The 25,837-nt window shown below is 41.8% G+C and overlaps 2 protein-coding genes across 2 annotated transcripts; one reads left to right on the top strand and one right to left on the bottom strand.

Moving 5' to 3' along the window:
• Nucleotides 1-12,012: 12,012 nt before the first annotated feature.
• LOC104605540 (receptor protein-tyrosine kinase CEPR1-like) lies at nucleotides 12,013-15,315 on the bottom strand. The gene is made up of 2 exons (XM_010270348.3): nucleotides 12,699-15,315; nucleotides 12,013-12,554 (listed from the first exon to the last, which is right to left on the bottom strand). Exons 1-2 carry the CDS (start codon nucleotides 15,178-15,180, stop codon nucleotides 12,181-12,183), a joined length of 2,856 nt encoding a protein of 951 aa, XP_010268650.1. The 5' UTR covers nucleotides 15,181-15,315; the 3' UTR covers nucleotides 12,013-12,180.
• Nucleotides 15,316-24,128: 8,813 nt separating this feature from the next.
• On the top strand, nucleotides 24,129-25,308 carry LOC104605613 (uncharacterized). Its single transcript, XM_010270444.1, has 2 exons — nucleotides 24,129-24,185; nucleotides 24,937-25,308. The coding sequence occupies exons 1-2, from the start codon at nucleotides 24,129-24,131 to the stop codon at nucleotides 25,306-25,308; spliced, it is 429 nt and encodes a 142-aa protein (XP_010268746.1).
• The last annotated feature ends 529 nt before the right edge of the window (nucleotides 25,309-25,837 follow it).

Here is a 25,837-nt window from a genome sequence, read left to right as displayed (position 1 = left end):
GGATTTCAAGGTACCTCCCTTAGACAAGTATGATGGGTCGTTCGTTCCAAACGACCATGTAGATTCATTTCAATCTCAAATGCACCTGGCCGGAGTAGATGAATCCTGCATGTGCGTTGCTTTTTTCCACAACTTTTAAGGGGGTAGCTCGCACATGGTATGGAAAACTTGTGCCCAGGACAATCAAGAGTTGGGCTTAGTTCGTACAGATCTTCACCTCGCATTTCACTACTAGTAAGAGGTGCCCGAGGTCCCAAGAAAGCCTGCTTGGAATAGTCCAAAAAGAGGGAGAATCCATCTAAAGTTACATCAAGCGTTTCAACGACGCGTACTTGCAGATTCCCGATCTAGACCCCGCTGTGAGACTTACAACTATAAAGAGAGGAATCGCCCACAAAGAATTTAAGTGGTACGTGGTCGCTAACAAACCAAAAGATGTCATAGAGTTTCTCCAGCTCGGTGACCAGTTCATCAAAACAGAAGAAGAGATGAACTAGAAGAGCGAGAATCCACCAGAGAAGAGGAAAAGTGAAGGTGAGACCTCAACTAACAGGGACAACAAGAGAAAGAAGGACGAGCTAGTTCGAGGAGGAAAACCGAATCAGTATTCCCAAGCTCCTCAAGTTGAAAGAAGTTACACTCCCTTGAACGCAAAGCGAGCAGAAATCCTCTTGGCGATCAAGGACGCTTCTTACGTGAAGTGGCCACCTCGGATGAGAGGAGATCCAAATACGAGGAACAAAAATGTATACTGCCACTTTCACAGAGATCACGGTCATAATACCGAGAATTGTAAAAACCTCTGCGATGATATAGAAGAACTCATCCGTCACGAATATCTGAAAAATTTTGTACTAAATGATAATAAGAATCAAACAAGTCGGCAGGGGGAGCAAAATAGAGATGTTTCCGAACCCAGCAATAGATAGAACGAGCAGCCATAGAGATAGCTGCCCGAAGAGAGGCCAGTTCGAGGAGTAATACATATGATCATGGTAGATCGATTATTGCGGGCTGCACCTCAGCTGCGACGAAGACATCAGCTCGTGAGATCGAAAGAGAAGAACATAATCCTCCGAAGCGGCCAAGGTTAGAAAAACTCATTCTCTTCACCAAGGACGATGTGTGCGGAGTCCAGTACCCCCACGATGACGCGCTGGTCATAAAGATGAGAATTAATGATTTCGAGGTGAAGCACGTCCTAGTCAACTCTAGCAGCTTGGCGGACATACTCTTCAAGGATGCGTTCAGCAAGCTACAGGTTCAGGAGAGCGACATCAAGCCCTCAAACACTCCTTTGGTAGGTTTTAGCGGAGAGGAAGTCAGGCACCTGGGGAGAGTTACAATACCTATGGAAGTCGGTACCTGGCCTAGCATAGTGAGATTTGACCATACTTTCTTAGTAGTCGCAACTCCCTCCCTGTAAACGCCATAATATGTCGGCCTATCACCCACTCTACGCGCGGTGGTGTCCACCTATTACTTGGCCATGAAGTTCCCCATGGACTTTGGAGTTGGGGTAGTGCGAGGTGACCAGCTCGAGTCTCGCAAATGCTACGTCACCACCCTCAAAGGGAAAGCCAAGGCAACAGATGACCTTGAGTTGGAGCGACATACGGAGTAGCGAGCTTCGCCAATAAAAGATACGACGTCTATACCCGTTTCAGCAGAAGATCCAACCAAGACTCTCCAGATTGGTGCTTTGATTGAGGAGCCTCTACGATCTCAACTGGTAAGCTTCTTACTTCAAAATTTAGATGTTTTTGCATGGTCCACGATAGAGATGCCCGGCATAGACCCTAGAATAATCACTCACAAGTTCAACACTGATCCTGTAGTTAGGCCTGTTAGGTAGAAGAAATGCAACTTAGCCCTAAAGCGCTGGAGAATAGTTGACGAGGAGGTCGAGAAACTCCTTGCAGCCGATTTCATCAAGGAAGTCCATTACCCGAGCTGGGTGGCTAACCCCGTTCTGGTAAAAAAGGCAAACGGTAAGTGACGCATGTGTGTCGACTATGCCGACCTAAATCGAGCTTGCCCAAAGGACTGCTTCCCACTTTCCAAAATCGACCGTTTGGTGGACGCGACCTCAGGGCACGAGTTGTTGAGCTTCTTGGATGCTTATTTGGACTACAACTAGATCAGGATGGACCCTGTCGATGAGGAAAAAATGACCTTTATAACCGAGCTCAGCCTGTACTATTACAAGGTCATGCCCTTCAGACTGAAAAATGATAGGGCAACTTTTGAAAGACTTGTAAACCGATTGTTTGAGCCGTTGATCGGCAAAAAAGTAGAGTGTTATGTAGACGACATGGTCGTTAAAACTCAGTTTTCAAATGATTTAATAAAAGATTTATATTGTGTTTTTCAAATTTTGCGCAAATACAATATGAAATTGAATCCCAATAAATGCGTCTTCGGTGTCACTTCAGGTAAGTTCCTGGGTTACATCGTTAACCGACACGGTATCGAGGCCAACCCCGATAAAATTAAGGCAATCCTAGACATGAAACCACCCCGCAAATTGAAAGAGGTTCAAAGGTTGAACGGTCAAATAGCCGCTCTGAGCCGTTTCATGTCTAAATCGGTAGATCACTGCCTGCCTTTCTTCAAAGCAATCAAAAGAAGCAAAGACTTCGAATGGACCGAAGTGTGCCAGCTCGCTTTCAACGAGCTCAGAAGGTACCTCACCAGCATCTAGGTTTTGACTCGACTCGAGGAGGGAGATATTTTGAAGTTGTACCTCTCCGCGAGCGATGAGATAGTTAGCTCAATATTGATAAAAGAGGTGGATCGGGTTCAACGACCCATCTACTATGTTAGTAAAGTTTTGTAGGATGCAGAAACGAGGTATCTAGAAATCAAAAAGTTAGCCTATGCGCTAGTCATTGCAGCTCGGAAGCTTCGGCCATACTTCCAAGCTCATATCATCGTCGTCCTCACCAACAAACCATTGAAGCAAGTCTTGCTCAAGCCCGAGGTTTCTGGTAGATTGACAAAGTGGGCCATCAAGCTAAGCGAGTATGGCATCTAGTATGAGCCCTGAACTGCCATCAAGGCCCAAGCCTTAGCCGACTTTGTCGCAGAATGTACCTTCAGCGCTGCAGTCCCTGAGTTGATTGAGCCCGAGCATGAAGAAGCTTCAACCAGTACGGCATCACTTCCAGTTGGAACGAGCCCAACCTGGGATGAGGATCCATGGATCCTCCATGTGGACGGCTCGTCAAATCAACAAGGTAGCGGAGCTGGAATCATTTTGTACGGGCCAAGCGGGTGAAACTAGAGTACGTGCTTCGGTTCAAGTTCGCCACGTCCGACAATGAAGTAGAGTACAAAGCGTTGATAGTCAGGTTCGCCTTAGCAAACGAAGTACGAGCTAAACACCTCGTTATTTGCAGCGATTCCCAGCTCATGGTTAACCAGGTCACCGGTGACTATGAAGCCCGCGAACCGACCATGGTCGCTTACCTAGCAAGTGTTAGAGAAGCTCTGCGCACCTTCCAATCCTACTTCATCAGGCAGATCCTGAGGTCCGAGAACGCTGAAGTCGATGCCTATCCCGATTAGCCAGCACAAGAGACAACACCATGAGAATCATGTACATAGAGAACTTGCCTCGGCCTAGCATTCTCGGGGGGGCAGGAGAGGTCGCTCCAATTGCGCAAGTAGAGCCGAGCTGGATTGATCCACTCGCGATCTATCTGCTCCACGAGACCCTCCCTACAGATCGTAATGCCGCCAGAAGGGTAGAGCATCAGGAAGTCAAATACGTCATGATAGACGGGCGGCTATACCGAAGATCCTACACGCTTTCTTATCTGCGCTGCTTACGACCTTCCAAAGTTGAGCTCGTACTCCGCGACACTAATGAGGGTTTGTGCGGAAGACACTTGGGGGGCAAGGCTCTCGCCCAAAAAGCACTACGACAGGGCTACTACTGGCCAACAATGAAGGCAGATGCGATTGAGCTCGTTAAAAGATGCGGCAAATGTCAAAAGCACGCCAACATCCACCACCAGCCCGTTGCCGACCTAAAGTACCTCACCAGCCCATGGCCCTTCGCATAGTGGGGAATCGACATACTTGGAAAATTCCCACCGGCGAGAGGACAGAGGAGATTCCTAGTGGTAGCAGTGGACTACTTCACGAAGTGGGTGGAGGCCGAACCTCTTGTGACGATCACAGCGCAAAGCGTACAAAACTTATTCTAGAGGAATATAGTTTACCGTTTTGGCCACCTCGAGTGCTCATCTCTGACAATGGCAAGCAGTTTGAAGACATAAAGTTCCAAAGCTGGTGCAAAGACATGGGGATACAACAAAATTTCACATCGGTGGTGCACCCTCGAGCTAATGGCCAAGCAGAAGTTACGAATAGGGCCATCCTCCGTGGATTGAAGGCACACTTAGCCCGAGCTAAAGGATTATGGGTTGACGAACTACATAGCGTACTTTGGGCTTATCGAACCACTGTGAAGACTGCCACGGATGAGACCCCCTTCAACCTCACCTATGGCACGGAGGCAGTGATCCCAGCCGAGATTGAGGTGCCTATGTTGCGCCTGGAGGCACACAATGAAGAAGCGAATGAGAGCAAGCTACACACCAACCTCAACATACTTGAAGAGGTACGAGACCTCGCATACATTAGGACCACGGCCTACCAGCAGAGAGTAGCTTGGTACTATAATGCCAGAGTCAAGAAGCGGAATCTCCGCGTTGGAGACCTGGTTCTTTGCAAAGTTATGGTGCCTGAGCCTAGTGTTGGTAATCTCGGACCGAATTGGGAAGGACCCTACCGAGTAAAGCGGCAGCTCGGGGAAGGTACATATGAGCTCAAAACCTTAGAAGGGAAATAGGTACCTCAGGCATTGAACATCGTCAACCTGAGGCAATATTATCTATAATTGCCGAACTAGGGAGTGGACTACAAGTCGCCCCCTCAAGGCCTAAGGGCCAAGACGCCAAGCTAACAAAAAGACCTCGGCAACATAAGACCCAATCGCCACATCGGCATGGGCGAACTCCAAAGGAGAATGGACTATAAGTCGCTCCCTCAACCTAAGGGCTAAACGCGTCGAGCTCACAAAAGACCTCGGCACCATATAAGACCTAGTTGCCTCATCGGCATAGGCAAAGTACTTTTAAGTAGCCCATGTGCAGACAGGTCGGGCATATACCCTACTATGTCGCTCACCTCGGCGTACACCATAAAACTGCCCCAAGTGATGGGTGACAGTTTGGGGCAACGACAAGTGGGGAACCCCCCATTTCCATTATCTAGCTTGATAGTTCAACAATTCGAAAATAAATCACTATGGTCAGAAAAGGTTAATTGTACAGCACTTGGCAAAAAAGTATATTTCATTATAAAAAGTTCGTTACAAAAGGGGAGAGAAAAGGAACATATGTTGAGCTCGCAGGCTCGGAGTACAAAGGACTATTCGAGGCACTCATCACCCTTGCCTGAAGTCTCGGCGGAAGAACCAACCTTGTCGTCGGCACCGGCCTCTTCAGTGTTGAGTAGCTCATCATCGCTCTGCTTCGGAGTCTGGGTCTCCAGCGGCTTCAAGAGCCATCTCTTTTGTGATCCGCGAAGTAGTGATGGCACTCATATCGAGCTGCGGAAACTCGCGCTTGGTCGTGCTTAGTCAGTTCGCTCCTTGACATCGGCCTCAAGGTTCTCCACCTGGCGCTTCAGATCCGCCTTCTCCAACATCAGCGACTCGATAAGCTCTTTCTGAGATTAAACACTGTTCTCCAGCTGACTGATCTTGCCACGAGCTAAATTCAGCTTAGTATGAGCCTCGTGGGATGAACTCTCAGCAGCTAAAGCCCGCTTTAAGTGCTGCTTAGACTGGTAAGTCAGGGCGTGCACGGCGGTGTTCACCTGCCAAGAGTATAAAATAGTACCAACAAAGCTACAAATACAAAAATCAAAGTAGAATGAGACTTACCACCATACAATGGGTAGCCGCCCGAGCCCCTAGTTGAGCAGGCGTTAGTTCAGCCCAGCTCGCGAATTCCTCGGAATACATAGCTCCTTTGCTCTTTTGGAGGCGGCATTGTGGAGTCAGGATACTCCGAACTATCTCTTCACTCCCCAAAGAAGCAACAGTTGTCGTGGGGGCAGGTCCTGAAACTGTCTCGGGCGCACGAGGTGGGACCTTCTCCGAATCCAAGTCAATTACCGGAGGCACACTGGAAGGTTGTTCGGGCTCAGAGATGGCGGGCTCTGGGGACTCAGTACGAGCTCTTTTAGTAGCTCGCTTCTTCTTCTTTCCTTTCATCCGCCTAAGAAGCTTGTCCACACTGAGATGCATGGGAGCTGCAACAAAACTTAGCGTTAGCGACATCAACAAGAATAGAGTACCAGCTATCAAAATAAAACTCTAATCCAAGACGACCTACCAGGACTCAAGCCGGCCTACACGAGCTTATCTTCAGAAAGGTAGTTCTTATAGTGGAAGTCGAGCTCCGCCCAAGAATGGAGCGTCTCCCTTGTCTTTAGGTCCAGCCTAACACCGGAATCCTGAATGGCAGCCTTCCAATGAGTAGGAAAAGGCCACCCTGCGGGATTACGAACTTCGAAATAACTCCGTTTCCAGGCCGGAATCCTATTGGGTAGTTCGTGCAAAAGCTTATAGCCCGGATGAGGAGACATATAGTAGGTCCGCCTATGCTCGGGAAGGATGCAGGAAGAGTTCCTCTTGATTGACAAGATAGAAGAGAAAATATCGAGGTCAAGAGGTAGACAGTACTCGTAAAAAAAGAGAGATGATCCCGACCACATTTCGGATTGAGTTCGGGTGTAATTGGTCTATGGTGATGTTGAAGAATTTCAAGACCACTATGATCAAGGGGTGCAAAGGTAAGCGAAGACCAGACACGAGCTGCTCTTCGAAAATTATGATCTCATTATGATCGTGTTCCCAAGGGAAGTTACTTACAGGGAGACTATAGGTGTGCTCGTCCGGGAGGTGGTATTAACCTATTAAAGCCCTAAGTCTTTCCACAGTCAACGTTGAGGGACCAAACCTGTCCAGCGCTTGACCTCGATGAGAAGTGGACGCCGGGTTATCCGTGGCCAGTTGCACCTCCTAGGATGACTCCACCTCGGGAGCACCGACTTGAGCCGAGGTTCCTTCCTCGGGCTCATCTAAAAGACTATCAAAACTAAGGTTGAACATAACTACAAACTGAACTAAAAATTGAAAAAGAGGCTAGGAGAGACTCACCTAGAAAAACGACCGAACTAGGAAAATGACGAATTGGGAAACCCAAGCTAAGGAGTCTAAGCGTGACCTCTGAGCGAAGGCTGATGAACTTATGGCGAAGAAAAATGTCTCAGGTCCCCCCTATTTATAGCCGCTATATCCGAGAATCAACGGTCAAGATCAAGGTGATCCAACGACTCTCAAGAAAACTGGTTGCGCGACCCCCGAGGTCAAAATCAATTTAGCGCATTTTTTGGCGTCCGCGGAGTTTATAGATCGCGTGAGGTCCGCACGTGAACCGTATGCAATCCGAGTTTTCCTTGATTAAGCCGAGCAGTGAACTGGTCTGATCGACGAACTATCTGACTGGACAGCCTAGACTTCGAGCCAAATCCACCCGTCACGTCGTGAACTTCCCACACTAGGTCAGGACCCCTGGCTCGAGGAGTGGGGGGCAATTGAAGGAGGGCGATTTGGCCCAACCTCATAATAAGGGGACACGTGGACGTGACTCAACATAGGTGACAACTCAGTATAGCCAGCTCGCTACAAAGTAATACTCCACTACCTCAAACTAAAATTCTTCGAGCTAAGATCACCCCAAGCTAAGGGCACCTCGGTACTAGGTCGCGACACCAGTACATAGTTCAGGACCCCTGGCTCGGGTATACCGATCTACCCTCGATACAATCCCGAAAGTCACTCCAATGGTCCCCAAATTCCGAGGGATCACGCCTCGTAATAGCTAAACATTATCTCCCCGTCCAATCCGGGCAGAAGGGATTAGCCTTATCAACTGATGACTCCATTATATAAAGGCCTCCTTCTCGGGGCCCAAGGTATGCACATTTTACTGCTTACTAGCTCTCTTGCTTTCTAATTATTCTTAGCTCGCACATACTGACTTAAGCATCGGAGCGACCTCACCGGGTAAGCACCCCCGGGTTCTCTGATTCTTTTTGTACAGATTCTCCACATTTGTCGTCTACTGGAAGTTAAGCCACCACCAGCTAGGAGCAGTCAGATTGCACAACATCAAATCCAATTATGCCAAATCGAATTCAAAGAAATAATAATGTGAAACTATTTTGTTTCTTACCTATTTTCCTTTTATATTTCTTGGTCTTTCTACGGATCTACATGCACTAATTGGGGTTTCAGGGTAAAACTTGAGAAGATTCTTTTCAATGAATAAGAACGGACAAAAAAACATGGAAATTGTATTATCGGGCAAGCAAAGTGGTAAATTGCAAATTTTCAATATTTGGTAATGAAATCATTTTCACCAAGCTACCAAACTTCCAAAATAGACAAACACAACATTGATTTTATTTCCAAAGTAGAAAAATGAAAAATGCATTTGACACAATCAAATCAAAACAAAACTGGGTACGAGTTTCTACCAAAAAAAAAAAAAAAACTGGGTACTAGTAGGACCCACATATAATCTCCATGTCAAACCTCCAGACTTGTTTTTGGAGGCACTCCCTCCCTTTGTTTACTAAGCACACATATAGACATACCTACAATATAGACTTGTTCACGGCCAGGTTGCCCGGTGGGTTTGCCTGGTTTGGCCTATCTTTTATCGGGCTTGAACATATTTTTGGGCTCGGGTTCGCGCCTAGATATTAGTGGGGCCCGACTAGTCCGTAAACAGATCTACATATGTTCAATTAATTTTGGTCTAAAAGTTGACAGAGTAAAAAAATAATAATTGAGAAAGAAAATCCTCTCTAACAAGGAAGCATGCATTGTTGTGCAGCTTGTGCTTGTGCCAAGAAGGCCCACCAAATGCACAATGCTCCAATCAAACTTCTAAAAGCGACAGCCCGACCCTTTTCTAGAATCTCAGATGATTCAATTTCATGTTAGAATGGGTAACAAGTAGCCCGACAAAAGTGCACTCACACAGCTGACTCTGTCCCCACTCACCCTTTAGATGTGCTTCAGAGTTCAGACCTAGATACGTTACCTTCTGGATCAGGGTCACAGAAATGGATATATATCTGATTTAGGGTGTCAATTGGACCGAACCAGCCCAATGTGAGTTCATTATAAATGAACTGGGTCTAATCCAATCCAATAAATGTTTTGGACCAATTTGGACCGGTCCAATTCAATGTCTGGACCATCTAATTTGTTCAAATTCATTTTGATTTAGATTGGTTTCAATTCAAACCCAGTCCATTGACATATATATATTCTTATATTACATCAATGGACCTTAGCTTAATCCAACCCAATCCAATATAAATTTGTTACAAACGGACCAGGTTCATTCCAATCTAATAAATATTTTGGACCGGATTGGTCCAATCCAATGTCTTGATTATCCGTCCAAATTGATTTTGGAATGGACGGAGTCCAATCCAAAATCGGTCCATTGACACCCTTACCTGATCCATCATCTTGTAATAAAATTTTTGTTTATTGTGGCAAATCATCCATGCTATTATAGTAAGTAATGACACTGCCATCACACGGTTTGCCTCCCTATAAATATGTATTAGAAGCAAATCAATATCTATTACTTTCCTGTGCCAATACCGTTTCCAAGGAAGAGATGTTAGACCCTTAAAGAATTAAAGAGTCTATTTCCAATGCCCACAGGTTTCACCATATCAAGTCCATCTCCAATGAAACCATTCCGGCAATCTTTAATTTAATAATTCCCTTGCCACCAGAGAGACCCAGGTTTCCCTTAGATGCACCATCTATATTCAGCTTAATATACCCTTCCAAAACTGGATTTATATGGATCACATTGGTTGAGATGACTTTAGGAGGAAATGCCATTAACCCCAACCCAACCAAAGAGAGCCACTGATCCAAGCTAATCTGGCCAGCAACCAAAACTGCCCATTGATTATTCAATATCAACATAAAATTTAATGTTAGTATAAATGAAACATAAGAAAACAAATATCTAAAGAAAAATATTATATAACTCGCTTGGCGATTTTGGTGCAGTTAGCCAATCTTGAGAGCATATTAAAGCCTCAGTTGTCTCTAGAAGCAAAGAGCATCGAACCCTTCTTCCACCAGTGCTAAATACTTACTCTGATGCTACCATGGATACTAGAATTGCTAACAAATCACAAACTAGTAATGAACGTTTTGGAAACCTAGAACCACTATACCAAACTAGAAAATTGACTTGAATTGAAGTTCAGTACATCTTATATAATAATTAGCAACAAATTCGTGAGGTAAACTTTTTACCACTATATCATAGGGGTTCTACTTGGGCCAGGATAACATGAACCAACCCAGAAATGTCAGGTTGGGTTGGGTTGGGTTGGGTCCTAGGAATGTCATGTTTGATTGGGTTGACCATCGGGTTAGGCTTAAGGTTGGGATTCATGAACCCAGTTTACTAATTGATTTGGGTTAGAGTTGATTACCTGACCGATTTGACCCCGAATCTAATTATTATATAGGTTCTATAGAGTATTAGTTCCAATCCATTATAATATTTCTCATACTAAATTTCTAACCTTAAGGCTATGTTTGGTTCGAAGGAAAATGTAAGGAATGAAAGGGAAAAGTACTTTGTATTGATTTTCCACCATCAAGCCATTTTCTTATACTATTTAAAATTTGGCACCTCAATTGCGGGCTTGGCCCAACCTGAGGCAAAGCCTGAGCTTACTGTGCTGCCAATATGCAAACACAGGCTGTGCTAAAACCTAAAACCTTTTTGGCCAGCTCAGGTGTGACTTGTGAGGAGATTGATCTAGCCTGGGTTGGTTCGTGAGGTAAACTTTTTACCACTGTATCATGGTGGTGAAGTTGGTTCACCACCATATGGAGTCAGGCCTAACTTTCTCTGGGCCTCAAAAACGCAAAGCCCAATGTACGCCAATAATTGTGAAAGTACAACGAAGTCCTCAATGACAGTGATAGGTGTGTATCAATTAAGGACCGTAGGATGATCATTAAGGAATTTAAGGAGACAGAGTCTGTTCCTCACACGCACATCTTATCATGCATTGAGAATATCTCCCGTATTTATAAATTATTATTCAGGGGAAATGTTTTCAATGCACAGTGGATGTGCCTGTGAGACAACCCAGAGTGGGGAGCAGATCCCGTTCCAAATTTAAGAGGGGTGTTCAACAATTGCTGTTTTAGTTTTTGAAAACGAAAATAAAACCAAAACAAACACAATTGCCACATCAACATCAACATGTTGTCAAACACTCCCTAAAGGGATCAGAGAACAGGGGATCTCCTGCTGAAATATGACTCCGAATCTTGGTGAATCTTGGTGTGTTCACGGCATAGTTTCTACGGTCGATGAATCTTGGTGTGTTCTCTTTGATGTCATCTCTCGCTTTCAACCCAATATTAATTAATCACACTCACTCATCATGCATCAACCGTACCCTCTATCTTTTGCAACGGATCATAGCTAATTTTCAGTAGGCCCTCTACAACCAATCTTACCTAACTTCTTAATCTTAATTAATTAAAAAAAAAAGTAAAAGAATCAATTTGATGCAAAAGAACCAATTGCAAATCTAAATTTTCCCCACATCCTGTCCTCCACAGACCACAGTGTTTCAACCCTTCTTTTGCGTCTCTTTTGGATAACTCTCATGAAATAAAGAGAACATAAAAAGTTAAAAACCGGAATTGCTAAAAAAAAAGCAAGAGAATGGCTTCTCTTCTTTTTCCTTTTTTTTTTTCCTTGTGTAGATGCTGTGCCTCACCATAAATTGAAGAAGATATAATAATGCAGAAATTCTATGATTCTATCAACTCCTCATATAAAACAAAACAAATAAACCCAGAAAAGAAAAAGAAGAGAATACAATTATACAAATCACAAAACCTCCGTCTTACGTACGTACTACATTTTCTTTTGAGAGACTCAATAATTCAATAAAGAAAAAGGGATGGATATATACTGTTCTACAAATCTTGCGACGTCGCTTTTAATTACTTAAACCCTATCATGCATCGTTCTTAGTTTTAATGAGATATGATGATTGCTTTATCTTGTTTGATGACCTGCAAGGATCTGCCTCAACAAGCAATTGAACAACCTCGTTCATGGTGGGACGGAGAGACGGGGCCTTACAGGTACAACGGATGGAAATCCGAAGAACTTGTATCATCTCCTCCTTGAATAGCCCCAGTAGTCGCTTGTCTAAGACCTCCACAGCTCCTTGCTTGGTCTCCACTTTGCTTGACACCCAGTAAATGATGTTCTTGTTCTCTCCGAACTCTGCTTCTATCGGTTGCTTCCCAGTTACCAGTTCCATGAGTACTACACCGAAGCTATAGACATCACACTTGACTGTTGCCTTGGATGAATATGCATACTCTGCCGTCCATCAAAATCAAACATGCATCAACCAGATTGATAGGTTAAATAGTACTATAAATTAATGAAGACACCTGACCTGATTATATATTTGAATTATCCTCGTAACTGAAATCAAATCGAGTAGATTCAGAAATTTATTACCTGGGGCCATGTACCCATAAGTTCCTGCAATAACAGTGGTTGAGGAATCCTTGCTTCCTCTTGCTAGCAGCACCTTGGCAACCCCGAAGTCAGCTACCTTAGGCTGGTAATCTGCGTTTAGTAGAATGTTTGTTGACTTGATATCTCTGTGAACGATTGGCGGCAATAGATCATGGTGGAGGTAGGCCAGTCCCTGTGCGACTTCGAGCGCTATCCGGTGCCGAGTGGGCCAATCCAAAAGGCTTCGTCCTCTGTGGAGTGCTTCCCACAGGTTTCCTTTCGGCATGTATTCATAGACCAATAAATTTAAATTTGAGCTCGACAAGTAGCAGTACAATTTGACGATGTTCTTGTGCCTGATACTCCCAAGGGTCTCAACTTCGGTCTTAAGCTCCTTATCTTGGATCAACTGATCCTCTGATGTTGGATCCTTGGTTTTTCGACTCCATAGTTTCTTCACTGCAACTGTCTCTCCGCTGCTCAACTCAATCCTGTACACAGTGCCCGATCCTCCGTGTCCCACAATGTTCTTGTCAACTAAGGATTCAACGATCTCGCGTTCGTCAAAGCTGATTATATGGAAGTTCTGGACATGGGAGAAGGACAAACGCGACAGCTCATCCTGTTCCATCAATTCTCTCTCCTTGCTAAGCAAACGTTTGAGGAACAATACTGTCCCAACAATTACCACTATCCCCGACGTCCCAATAACCCAGTAATAGTTAAGCTTCTTTCGGGTATAAATTTGCGGACAGAGAGGGAATTTTGAATCAGATGAATTAAGATATACTGAGAGACAAAGTCCGGGGTTTCCTGAAAGGCTTTCTACCAAACCTCCTTTTATCAATGAGGGAGGAACCGGACCCGAGAGATGGTTGTTTGAAAAGTTTATTGAATTGGGGAGCAATCCACAGATGCTTTCTGGGATACTCCCCGTCAAGAGGTTGTTGGACAGATCAAGAAGATTTAGAGATTTCAAAGAAGAAAGTGATTTGGGAATGGATGACCTTAGTTTATTACCTTGCAGGAGCAATAGGTTCAACTTCCAGAGGTTGCCAATTTCTTGGGGGATGGCACCAGAAAGGAGATTATTGCTAAGATCAATCTTTACCAGGTTACTAGCTTGAGAAATTTGAGGTGGGATGACACCTGAAATCCTGTTATTCTGTATGAACAACTCCGATAAGTTCTTAGCATTTCCAATTGTTTTCGCAATTGCACCACTGAAACAATTAAAACCCAGGTCAAGGATCGAAATATGGGGAAGACCAAGAATGTCTTCTGGGATGGAGCCTTCCAAACGGTTATAACTAACTCGAAATCGGAGAAGTGACGTGCATTTTCCATAACTCTCAGGCAAACCACCAGTGAACAGATTTTGTAAAACAAGAAAGTATAGCAATTTACCTCCCTTGCAAACATTTGGTGGAAAACTCCCAGATAGGCGATTTTCAGACAAGTCTAACGCAACCAACTCCGATGACTCCCCGAGATTTGAGGGCACTTTTCCTGTAAGGAAATTGTCATAGAGAGACAATATGTTCAAAGTGGTCGAGTTCCCAACTGCGCTCGGGATTTCTCCGGTGAGGCTGTTGTTGTAGAGCTGCAGCACGCGGAGATTAGGAAGTTTGCAGAGAGACTCCGGTATTGTTCCCGTAAGTCGATTAACAGAAATGTCCAAATCAATGAGCTGCGTTAGATTTCCGAGCTCGTTAGGAATTTCACCTTCGAGCTGGTTATAGTAAAGCTCCAGCTGTCGCAAATTCTTCAGTTTCCCGATCTCTGGGGGAATCTGACCAACAAGGAAATTCCCGCTCAGTTCGAGGTCAACGAGTGAGGTCATGTTTCCAATTGATGCTGGGATCCGGCCATGCACCATGCATGTAGACAGGATCAAGGTTCTAAGCTTTGTCAGTCGAGAGAAATCATCCGGCAGCTGCCACGAATTGAAACAGGCATTCTCAATGAAATTCAGCCACTCTAGATTGGTGAGATTAGTGACAGACATGGGGAAATCCCCGGTGAAGAGGTTGTATGACAGGTCAAGAATCCGAAGTGATTTCATGGGCGAAAGATCCGGCAGTGTTCCCGTGATGGACGAGCTTGTCATATTAAGTTCTTCTAATAGAGAGCAGTTACTGATGCCAACCGGAAAGCTACCCCGGAGATCGTTGTGGCTGAGGCGGAGAATATGCAATTTTGGCAAGTAGTTGCAGACGTTGGCTGGAAATTGACCACTCAGTGACCATCCTGAGACATCGACCTTTATGACATACCCTTCATCGTTGCAGCTGATTCCGGTGTAATTACAATAAGGTTTTTCGCCCGGAATGAAGACGTCCCAACGAGACAATGATTTTCCCGAGAGTGAGTGTTTCATGAGAGTGAAGAAATGAGATTGGTTATCCACAGTTGTTTGAAAGGAGAGGCTACAAAGAAGAAGAAATGAGATGAGAAAGATGAGAAGAAACGGAGTACCCATGTTAGAGTCGACGATAGATGGTGGAGTGAAGATGGAGAGAAATAGTGAACTTTAGTTGTTGCAGAAGAAGAGAAGAGAGGAGAAAGAGAGGAAATGTATTTCTACTTCTTTGCTTTTTTTTTTTTTTTTGCTCGTAAGAATATATGGCAAATGGTTGACGCATCATTTGGATGAGTTGATAAAAAGGTGGGAGAGAATAAGACAGAGTACATTTCTTTTGCTTAAAGAGGCTTTTCTCTGACGTCTATGCCCACTAATGGCTTCTCCTTTTTGTTCTTCTTCCGTTCATATACGTGCATGTGTATGTATGCTGTTGGTACAGTTTGGCTTGAAAACTGTAATCAACAATCCTGGCCGCCGAGATTTACAGTATAGAGAAAGGGTTCTCGTCGGACGGTGAACACCTCTTGATTGGATCCTAACGTGGACTTCATCTAGATAGAAACAAATTAATAATGCAAAACTCTATATAATAGGATGTAAGTGGACACGTTGAGAGACTAGAATGTAAAAAGCTTTCAGCGCAAAATGGTAGGGACTACCTCTTTTTCCTTTACAAAGGCCAAAAGTATATCAAATTGAGATTTGTCTGTTATTATATTTCCATAGTTTATTTTTGAAAGATATGCATGCATTCATGCACACATTTTGTTCGTTGATATTTTCATAATTTATTTTAGAAAGATATGTATACATGCATACATGTATATATTTTCTTTTCGGTTACAATCTCTTTTAACCTCTACCATCAGTTTTGTTTGTCATTTATGGTGGATTGGAGTTATGTTTATCTACTTTTACTTTTGTTGATGATTTTATTTTTATATTTGTTCTTTTTAAGAAATTGTATCTGGATTTTTTATTAATCTTGTTGGCAATTCTTTGTATCAATTTCTGTGTCTTAAAAAAAAATTCCTTTAACAAAAAATTGACACGTTTATAAAGCAGCATACATGGATCGTCCACTACACTTGTGCTTGTATTACACTGTGACAACTGTTTCATTACGCGGACCCCATGGATATGAAATACTGATATGTCCGCTCGTGACAGGTTGTATGGTGTGCATGATTTTATATCCAGCCCATTGTTTCTTTTTATACACATGTAATTGGATACTTGTCAAAAACTAGATGCAAACTAAGTGTATGATAAGTTCAAAACAAACAAGTGGTCTCATAATTCCACGTGAATCCATCTATTTTGTTTGGTTTGTATGAATAGGGTCTTTGGAATCAGAATCAAAATGTTTTATTTTGATTTCAATTGTATGGTTGGACGGAATCAGAATTTCATCCCCATTTCTAGTGGAATAGCATTCTCCAATGAGGTACTGGTCATTCCCTCCCCAAGGAATAAGAATGCATTATAATCAATTTTGATTCTGATTCCAATTTCAATCTGAACCAAACAAGTAAAAGGAATAGATTATTCAGATTCTGATTTCGATTCCAATTCTGATTCTGGCTGTGAATAAAATAGACTTGATGGTGTGCGATCTAGTGCTTCCTACTAGAGGACAGTTCAGACGTCGAGTTGATGAGATCGGTTGGTTGAGCTGCAAGAAAGTAGTAGTCAGAGTACCCGGGGTGGGCATTCCAATGTTTAAGTCAGCAAAGAGTGTATGAATGCTAGAAAGCGAGACAGCAAGAGAGTTATGAGACTTAAATCATGCATACCTTCTCTGATTGATAGGATGCCTTTATATAAGTATATGCTGCCGTGGATTTCACGTAGCACGTCCGAGATCTCCGGAAAGACGTGGCTTACTGGTCCGCCTCGCTTGGAGGTGGTTTTACACTCGGAAAAGGCTTCTGCATAAAGTGATAGAGCTTATCCGGTTGCCTCCAAAGCGGGCGGGGGTGGAAGCCAACTCCATTAATTAAGCGTTGTGATCCCGAAGGATTCGCAAACAATGGCCCACACATAATAGAGGTCGGCCACCATGTCATGCAAGTTGCCAACTGGGCCTCAATCGGATCAATGGCAAGAGGTCGCCCTTGAGATTGCCGACCTAACCCTATCAAGGTGCCTGCAAGTCAGCCTTGTCAAGGTGGTGTTGGGATAATCGAGGCAAGCCTGAGATGTATCCAAAGTCATTTCTTATGTGGCACTGAGGTGTCATGCATCGGCTATGATATATCACATATCATGATATCACTAGGTAGAGGACCAAATCACCCCTCATCAAAACCCATAGTTTAGTGTTTACATCTATAAACTAATGAATTACCATAGCTCAATCTCCAATCCACATGTTTTTAATGAAGAGTTCAGAACTACTACCAACAAACACCCATAACATTGTTTCGACTAGCTATGACACTCGTGCACCATAAACATCTTCCGAATGATAGCACATCACTATCCACCACTGAAATGGTGGAATCGGAATAGGCCTTGTTTGAGTGATACCTTAGTTAGTCGAAACTGGCAAGTGTTAGATTATGTGGCCAATGTCTTCGGACCATATCAACACATGCTTTCATGGCTGCATCATAGAAAGGCATCATGAGGGAGAAGAAGGAGAAACATCCCCACCGAGGAGAGTGGAACCTCCCGAGAACTTTGATGGACGGCCTCATCCTGACAGTCTTGCGAACTTTGTCTGACCACAACATGGGCATTTAAAAACATCTTCCCCTTGAGGTAAAGGTCTTTAGCTCTGAATACTCTTTGCTCTCATACCAATCTCGTCGGTTCGGACTAGCTTGTTTATTCTTTCTGTAGTTACAAATTACCCCAGTGCACAGCTTCAAAGTGGTAAGGATTTAGTACCCCTCAACAACTCGTCCTTCCACGTCAGCTTCATCAGTTGGTAAGGATTTATTAAATTGCATCCTAAATCTGATACACCTCGGTTTAAGTCAATTGTTTTAGCTTTTTTCCATTTTGAAGAGAACGGTCCATTGTTTAGGGCAGAGATACTCTCTAAGGAAATCATGGCCGGATTTTAGCAACGGTTCTGCTGATGAAGCTTCAGCAGCAGGTCCGAACTCCACGTACGTACCAGTGTACCACACACCCATATATATATATATATATATATATATATATATATATATATCAATTGCTACGCGTTTGGGTCGATCTGCAACAATTTATGGTGTACTGAGTACATGCATATAATTAGGTGTGCAGCAAGTGCTCAGGACTTATGTGTAAAAGTCAGTTAGCTATGTGCATGCCTTTACACATGTACAATGAAACACCTATCATGCTATTAAACAGTAATTGTTTCTGTACCACAAAGTGTAACAAACAAAAGTATAGCAAATCCAGTTCGCTGCAACCAGTAAAAGACTTTACCAAAATGACGTTCCAAAAGCAATATTAGGATACTCCAAAAGCAAGAGCTGTTTAGGCATTTCTTTTTCTTTTTTTTTTCTATGTAAAACTTAAAAAAAATAAGTTTTCAATATATCATTGACATAATCCACCATGCAAACATATATTACTTGTACATTATCATTCTATGCTGTGAAGTTGGCGTGGAAGAGCGGATCCAGATTTGGAAAAGCAAAAAAAAGAAAATTAAATAATCAATCTTACTTTCACCTCTAAGCATGAAGGAGCTCAATTCTCCTCGATAACCTATTCATCAGTAAAGACAAATGGACAAGTTATTCAGTTCAGCTGCTTTAACCGTACGTGCAATCACTAATCAGACAGGCCCCTCGATTAGGCAATTAGTTTAAGCCAAAATAAGTTCTGGAGACCTGCATAGCGGAGTGCTGGATGGGTGATGAACGGAGTCGGAGTGGAAAGTGTTCCAAAGTATATCCTTTTGCTGGATGACTCATCAAGCAAACACGTCCCATCTGTGTGGAAACAGAATCGATCCATCACCTTTTCCAAATAAGAAAGAGGAAAGTGTTCCAATTTCCAAAGTATATCTATCATTTGGAAACTGGTTCTGTGACATCGTGATCCCTATATTAGTTTGTGCAACTGTGAAATAACTTATTACTTTTAACAGAAAAGTAAATTAACTTACGTACTCAGAAGGGGCACACACAATATCAATTCAATATTCTGTGCTCAGGGTTTTCCTCGTCTCATTTTACCCTTGCCCTTCAACATTAAGGCCCCGTTTGATTTGCGGGAATAGAAGTCTGGAATCGGAATTGGAATGGGCTATCTGATTGTAACTGTTTGTTTGGGTAGAATTGGAATCCCATATCTATTTCTGCTGATATGACATTCTCTCATTTGAGGTAATGACCGTTCTTTGTTCCTCCCTTGAGAATGAAATCCCATTTTTGTTGATTTTAATTTTCATTCCTATTTCTGTTTAAACCAAACAGACTATAGGAATGAATCATTTCGATTTCGATTCCGAAAGATTTTGATTCCTATTCCGATTTGGATTACAAACCAAACGGATCCCAATTCTTACGAACAAGGGAAGGGCACAATTGAAGACTGCTTCCAGTTCGAACTAATGGGATAACTCTAGAGAAAACCCTGAGATTCTGCGAGTCATGAGTCTTAGGGTAGGAAGCCCCATTTCTTCTTCCAAAGTATGTTTGTTGTTGTTGTTGGAAGATGAGTGTTTTTATAGATAAAAATGCAAAATTTCTACAAAAGATCTCATTTATTTATTACTTTCCAAATTCCAAAAGAATATTTAATATTGATGCATTGACCAAGTCAAACAGTTTAACCAGATAAAGTGGTCAGTCAATTTTTTTCCAAGTGAATGAAGGGCTAAATGGGCCCAAAATCCTACCCTTGTGATGGATTGACCAGCTTGACCATTCGGGTCAACTATTGACATTGAGCATCCAAGTGCACCAAAGTCCGTGGTCCATGTCCACAGTCCACCCCCTCTTACACTTGCATATGAAAGCAAGTATTCCGAAAGATATCTCTCAAATGAATAAAAATTGAAAATACGTAACCCTAATTAAGCATAATGCAGAGGACCTCCAAAATCGGGGCCAACAGGACCGGGTCGACTTCTTCCACCTATGACCTTGTTAGTAGTTTCGTAACCTGTTAGACCAGATCATAAATAAATCTGTGTTAGAATTAACAATATGAAAATAAACAGAAAGACAGATACAAAAGCATTATATTGCCCCATGATTTACGAATCATTCCACTTGCTATATACCTCATTCCAAAAATGGGCTCGTATAATGTACTTGCATGTATTCTTTTGGGCCTCTAAAAGCCCAAGATGGTGCTTAAAAAGCCAACATTGAGAATCTTATGTTGGATAGGTGTCTTCTATTATGAAGTGCAAAAGCGAGATGCCTCATGTCATTGCTCAACAAAAGTAAGAGTTATCCATTTTGCAATCTAGTTTCGGTTTGGAAAATGTATAAATACAAATATATACTGTGCAAATACATATGCCCTTGAATGGGATTATTTTGGGGGCCTTTACTCTTGAAAACTTTCCCTCATTGGAGTGGACTTTGTTTTTCATTATTTTATCTCCTCTTATCTATAATTTGAATATGTTGAGAGGTCTATAAATTACCTATTGATGGGCAAAATAATGAGGTTGAAAACTGAAAGGCGATTATTTTAGATCCCCTTAGGCCTTAGCAAAGGCTTTGTGGATGGATGTGTGTGCCCATCAACCTAGTTTTGCTCTTTTAGCAGAAAAAAAAAAAAAAAAGAGACAAAGTTCTAAGGGTTGATGTGTGGGCCCATCAACCCTAATATATCCATGTCTACCTCAATTCCTAAGATTTTGCATTTTTTAAATATAACCCATTAAACTAGCCTGTATCCTTTGAACTTAATGCTCAGTTTGTTTGTATAGCGAATTTGGTTGGTACTAGCATAAAAGCACGAGAGTGCAAATATGCTGAGTGTAACTCAGGTTTATTTTTGCTACGGGTTTGACTTTGTCTTTATTTATTTGTATGTAGTCTGAAACTTGTATGAAAGAAGAAAATTGAGGTAGGAGGAGGGTTATATGTTTGGGAATAAGGTAGGAAGCAAGATGATATGGTGTCTACTTTAAATGAAAGGAGGCAAGGGGTGTAAATTTTGCATTGATTTTTGAGATACAAAATTTGCAATGCTAATAAGTGCAAATAAGGCAAAAAATATACATTTTGTATCAGGTAGGAGTGCAGATCATAATTATAAACAAATGGATGCAAAACTAAGTCAAGTGCAAAATTTGTACTAATTCAGATTTTCACCGCAAAAAAAAAAAAAGCTGGCTTAGGCACCAATTTATAGGTCTGGTTGATGAATGAAGCAGAGATTACGCTTAGTTGACTCTGAGCCTATCTAAATCCCATTACATTTTAACCCTGTTTTACTGGATTTTCATGGATTTTTGAACTGAAGAGATTTCTATGATCCTTAATAAAGTTTTTTACTTTAATTTTTGAAAGAGGCATGTGGTATCTCTAATAAAGTTCTACGTACTTTAAAGGATTTATCCTTGACTGGTATAAATATGCAATAGGTCATTAATTATCTAATGGAAATTGATTAAGTTCATCCACAACACAATTTCTTATATTCTAACTATGCTCTAACAAAAAAATAACTCAGTGGTGACAAAAGATTATTCCATTAATCCACAAAACAATGTTCTAGATGTGTCTGGGATAAGTAGGGCAGGGACCCACTATTTATATTATAGTACTATTTGCATTTCGATGGTGAAAAACTAGCCGTTACCCCCTGCTACATATACATATGCTGAGACGTGGCAACTGGCTTTCTGTTGAACAGTACAGTCCCCCCCCCCCCCCTCCCCCAAATATATATATGAAGAAGAAGAAGAGGAGGAAGCATATATCAAAAGTAAAAGAAAAGAAAACAGAAGGAATCTTATGGTGCAAAGATGCATGGAGTAGGGTAGGACAAAGTTGGTCGTGGGCGGGTCTCAAATCTCAATCCTTTGTACGTGGTGTTTCGTAAATATTGGGCATCAGCGACACATATGCATCAGCAGAGCACGGAGCGAGCTGGTGCGATCGATGCGAGCGTGCAATCAATAATTCCTCTACGTTTTCTTTTTCCAACAGTAGTCAATTCTCCTCTCTCTCAAATCTCAACTCAAATTCCTTGCTTTTCCACGAGAGACGATTTCCAGAAGGAAGTGGCTCACGCTCACGTCTGAAATGGATCAGAATTCCCATCTCCGTCGTATGTTAAGAGAGGATCAAGACGAATCAGTGTGAATGGTTGCCAGTCTAGACTCCAGACAGTGTGTTGTGTGTGTTCACCAAAATATCCAGCACAATCAGATAACTTTTAGCCATGCCATTTGTGCTATGCGTTATCCTTTATCCTTTTTTCCCAACATCTTCCGCCATTAGAATCTAAACAGTTTTCTTTTTGGAATACGGCGCAAAGCCAAAGCTTTCATTCAACTCCATTGGCTTGGCCTTCCCCTTTATTAAACGGGCCAGTCCAATCGCAGTTAATCAGGTCACAAGGGGCGATGATAAATCGGATTTGGTTCATTTATATCCTTAGTGCCTTGATGCGTTGTTGCTTTATTATCATCATCCTCATCCTCAATTTGCTTTAGATCAGATGAAAGTATCATCTTTCTTCTCTTTTGTGAAATAATATTGGCAATATCATACCAATTAAGCTAGTTGGTGCCTTTGCAATAGAGTTGATGTTTATGGTCTTCTCTTTTGCTTTTGGTATATGTGACCTCTATTTCCTTTTTTCTTTTCTCTTTTGTAAGCCTTAGTCTTATCTGTCTTTACTTCAAATGGAAAGGAAAAAAATTTCCAAAATATATGTGGTTCACATTCACCTTACCAACCGGTTTCCCTTCTCTTGGTTTTGATATATGTGTGATAAAATGATTATAGACTCGGAAAGAAAATTCCTTTTTTGTTACACTCATAAAAGGAAAATCCTTGAACCCGATCCGGTTTACCTCTTTTGCAAATGTTGTGATTTTATGTTGGTTACTGAAGCCTCCCCTGAAGTTTCAGACTGTTGCTGAAACCTTCCATGAACTTCCTGACAGTTGCAAATAAACCCCTTCTATAAGAATCCTATGACAAAAGGTATAAAAATGTCCAAAATATCCATGCAATTATTATCGAAGTTGTTTTCTAAAGAAAAAAGCAATACATACTTTAAGAACAACAAAAAAAGAGTTTAAAGTTATAATTTTACATTTGAGTGATTGATATAAAGGAAAATTTGGAAAATAAATCAGATGGTCTCTCCTTTCTCCCTTACCTCAACTGAGAGCTTACAGCCCCTCTTTGTTTTAGCCTTCCTTGCTCTCTCATGAAGCCACTTCACACCTCATTTCAACACCTCATCATGCCTGGTCCACCGACTTCACATTTCCTCCTCATGGTCAGGGTGGGAAAATAGGGCCAAAACGCCTCTCCTTTCTCCCTTATGGCTTTCCATCCTTTTCCAAATTAATCAATTCACTAACCACTATCTTCTTTGAAAACAAATTTGTTGTATTTCCTTTCAATCGTTATTCAAACCTCAACGATCATCTTCTAAAATGATCAATCGGCAGTAGCTTTCCTCTGTTTTTGCTATAGTTCAAGCAGTGATTACACCATCTAGATCGACCAAATTTCTTTCAACATCTAGCTTCATTGCGCATATATAACAATAGTCTCTTTGCCTATTAACCATCATTTTCTACTCCACTAACAGGGGCAACATTGCTCTGTTTTTTTACATAGTCCGAGTCACGACTATACTTAAGGTCGACTTATAATCAATCATGATTGTAAGTGAATTAACTAGAATAAGATTGCCGTAATCACCCCAGCTAATCCACGATCCTTTCCAAAATAGGATTGTTGTTCTCTCTGTAATCCATCGTACGATCCTTTTCTTTTCAGAATTCTCTCGAGATAGCCAGCAATCCAATTAAGTTCACTTAAGGCAGTGTTCGTTTGGTTTAGATAGCAGCAATCCCCCAGTATAAGGCACTATTTATTCGGTTAAGGATCCCAGTTCGCATAACGATGGTAGAAGGCAGTGTTGGACTAGCAAAGGCAATGCTTTTGAATCTGTGTTTAAAAGTATACCCATCACTACTATTGGGATATATCAATACCAACTTCAATGGTTTATGAAAATATCATTAGTTTCATGTCGAAATTGGGTTTTGGAAGACCTATTGGCGTCTATATGGTCTTCAGTATTCTAGATGTTGAACTGTGGAGATTAGTTGTCTAAAATCATTGCTAATCGCTATTGTCATCTGGTCGAATACCCATTTGCAAGAGCTATATGGATTGTTTTCTGCATGTTTATGTTTCTAGTTGTAGTCTCAGTCAATGTGTCATAGTCTTTAGGAGATTAGTTACAGTATTTGAATATGGGTTTATTTAGAGTCCATAGTTAAATTTATTGTGCAGAACGTGGGTTTGTTTGGAGTCCTATTTACATGCATTTTCTGTTATGAATTTGTCTATTTATTGGATTCAAGACTTCTGAATAAAGATACAGAAACAGAGAGAGAAAGAAATGTATTTCTCTTATCTAAGTCCTGGGTTCTCTGTCTTTTCAATTGCTTTTGTTAACAGTCTGCTCCTTTAATTTCTTTTATTGACAGTGGTATCAGAACCTTCAAAATGGTTTCTGAGAATTTTGTTCAACCAGCCATTCCACGTTTTGATGGTCATTATGATCACTAGAGCATGCTGATGGAGAATTTCTTGCGGTCTAAAGAGTACTGGCATGTTGTTGAAACTGGTGTAGCAACACCCAACAAAAGGAGTTGGAGGGACTGAAGTTGAAAGATTTGAAGGCAAAAATTACTTATTCCAGGCTATTGATCGATCTATCCTGGAAACTATTCTTTGCAAAGAAAGTTCCAATGATATTTGGGATTCAATGAAGAAGAAATATCAAGGCTCTTCTAGAATGAAACGTGCACAACTTCAGGCCTTGAGAAAGGAATTTGAAGTTCTACAGATGAAGAATGGTGAATCTGTAACCAACTATTTTGCAAAGATCATGACTGTAGCAAATAAAATGCGGTTCCATGGTGAAAAGATGGAAGATGTTGTCATTGTTGAGAAGATATTGTGGTCCATGACACCCCAGTTCAATTATGTTGTCTGTTCAATTGAAAAATCCAAGGATGTAGGCACACTCTCCCTTGATGAACTCCAAAGTTCTCTACTGGTCCATGAATAGAACATGAATCAAGATTCAACTACATAGGAGAAAGCTTTAAAGACTTCTACCCCTGTTTCTTTCTCAAATTATAGAGGTAGAGGTAGAGGCAGAGGAAGGGGTGGCAGTGATGATCACTCTCAAGGTAGAGGCAGAGGACGGGATCAGCAATCTGCCAAATACAAAATAGAGTGTTTTCAATGTCATAAATTCAGTCATTATCATTTTGAATGTTATACTAAGCTTCCTAATGACAAAGAAAAGGAAAAGACTTCAAATTTTATCAAGAAAAAGGAGGTAGAAACATTGTTGATGGTTGTTCAAGACAGAAAGGAACCCGAGTCAAAAATCTGGTATGTGGATACAAGATGCAGTAACCACATGAGTGGAAGTAAGTCTTCCTTTTCTTATTTAAATGAAGATTTTCATTCTAATGTGAGTTTTGGTGATAGTTCTACAGTGAAAGTGATGGGAAAAGGTGATATTACGATAAGAACCAAGAATGGTCTGTGGAAACAATCTCTAATGTGTTGTATGTTCCTGACCTAAA

This window comes from Nelumbo nucifera, chromosome 1 (genome assembly GCF_055504915.1).
Source record: "Nelumbo nucifera cultivar China Antique chromosome 1, China Antique-T2T, whole genome shotgun sequence".
Classification (NCBI taxonomy): Eukaryota; Viridiplantae; Streptophyta; class Magnoliopsida; order Proteales; family Nelumbonaceae; genus Nelumbo; species Nelumbo nucifera.
The sequence above is the reverse complement of the archived record's forward strand: the minus strand, read 5'-3'. Positions and strand labels throughout refer to the sequence as shown.

Coding starts and splice junctions, on each gene's coding strand:
- LOC104605540 (XM_010270348.3), bottom strand. CDS start 15,180: ATGGGTACTCCGTTTCTTCTCATCTTTCTCATCTCATTTCTTCTTCTT. Junction 12,555..12,698: donor TTATGGGTACATGGCCCCAG/GTAATAAATTTC, acceptor GATGGACGGCAG/AGTATGCATATTCATCCAAG.
- LOC104605613 (XM_010270444.1), top strand. CDS start 24,129: ATGGTAGAAGGCAGTGTTGGACTAGCAAAGGCAATGCTTTTGAATCTG. Junction 24,186..24,936: donor TTTTGAATCTGTGTTTAAAA/GTATACCCATCA, acceptor TACTTATTCCAG/GCTATTGATCGATCTATCCT.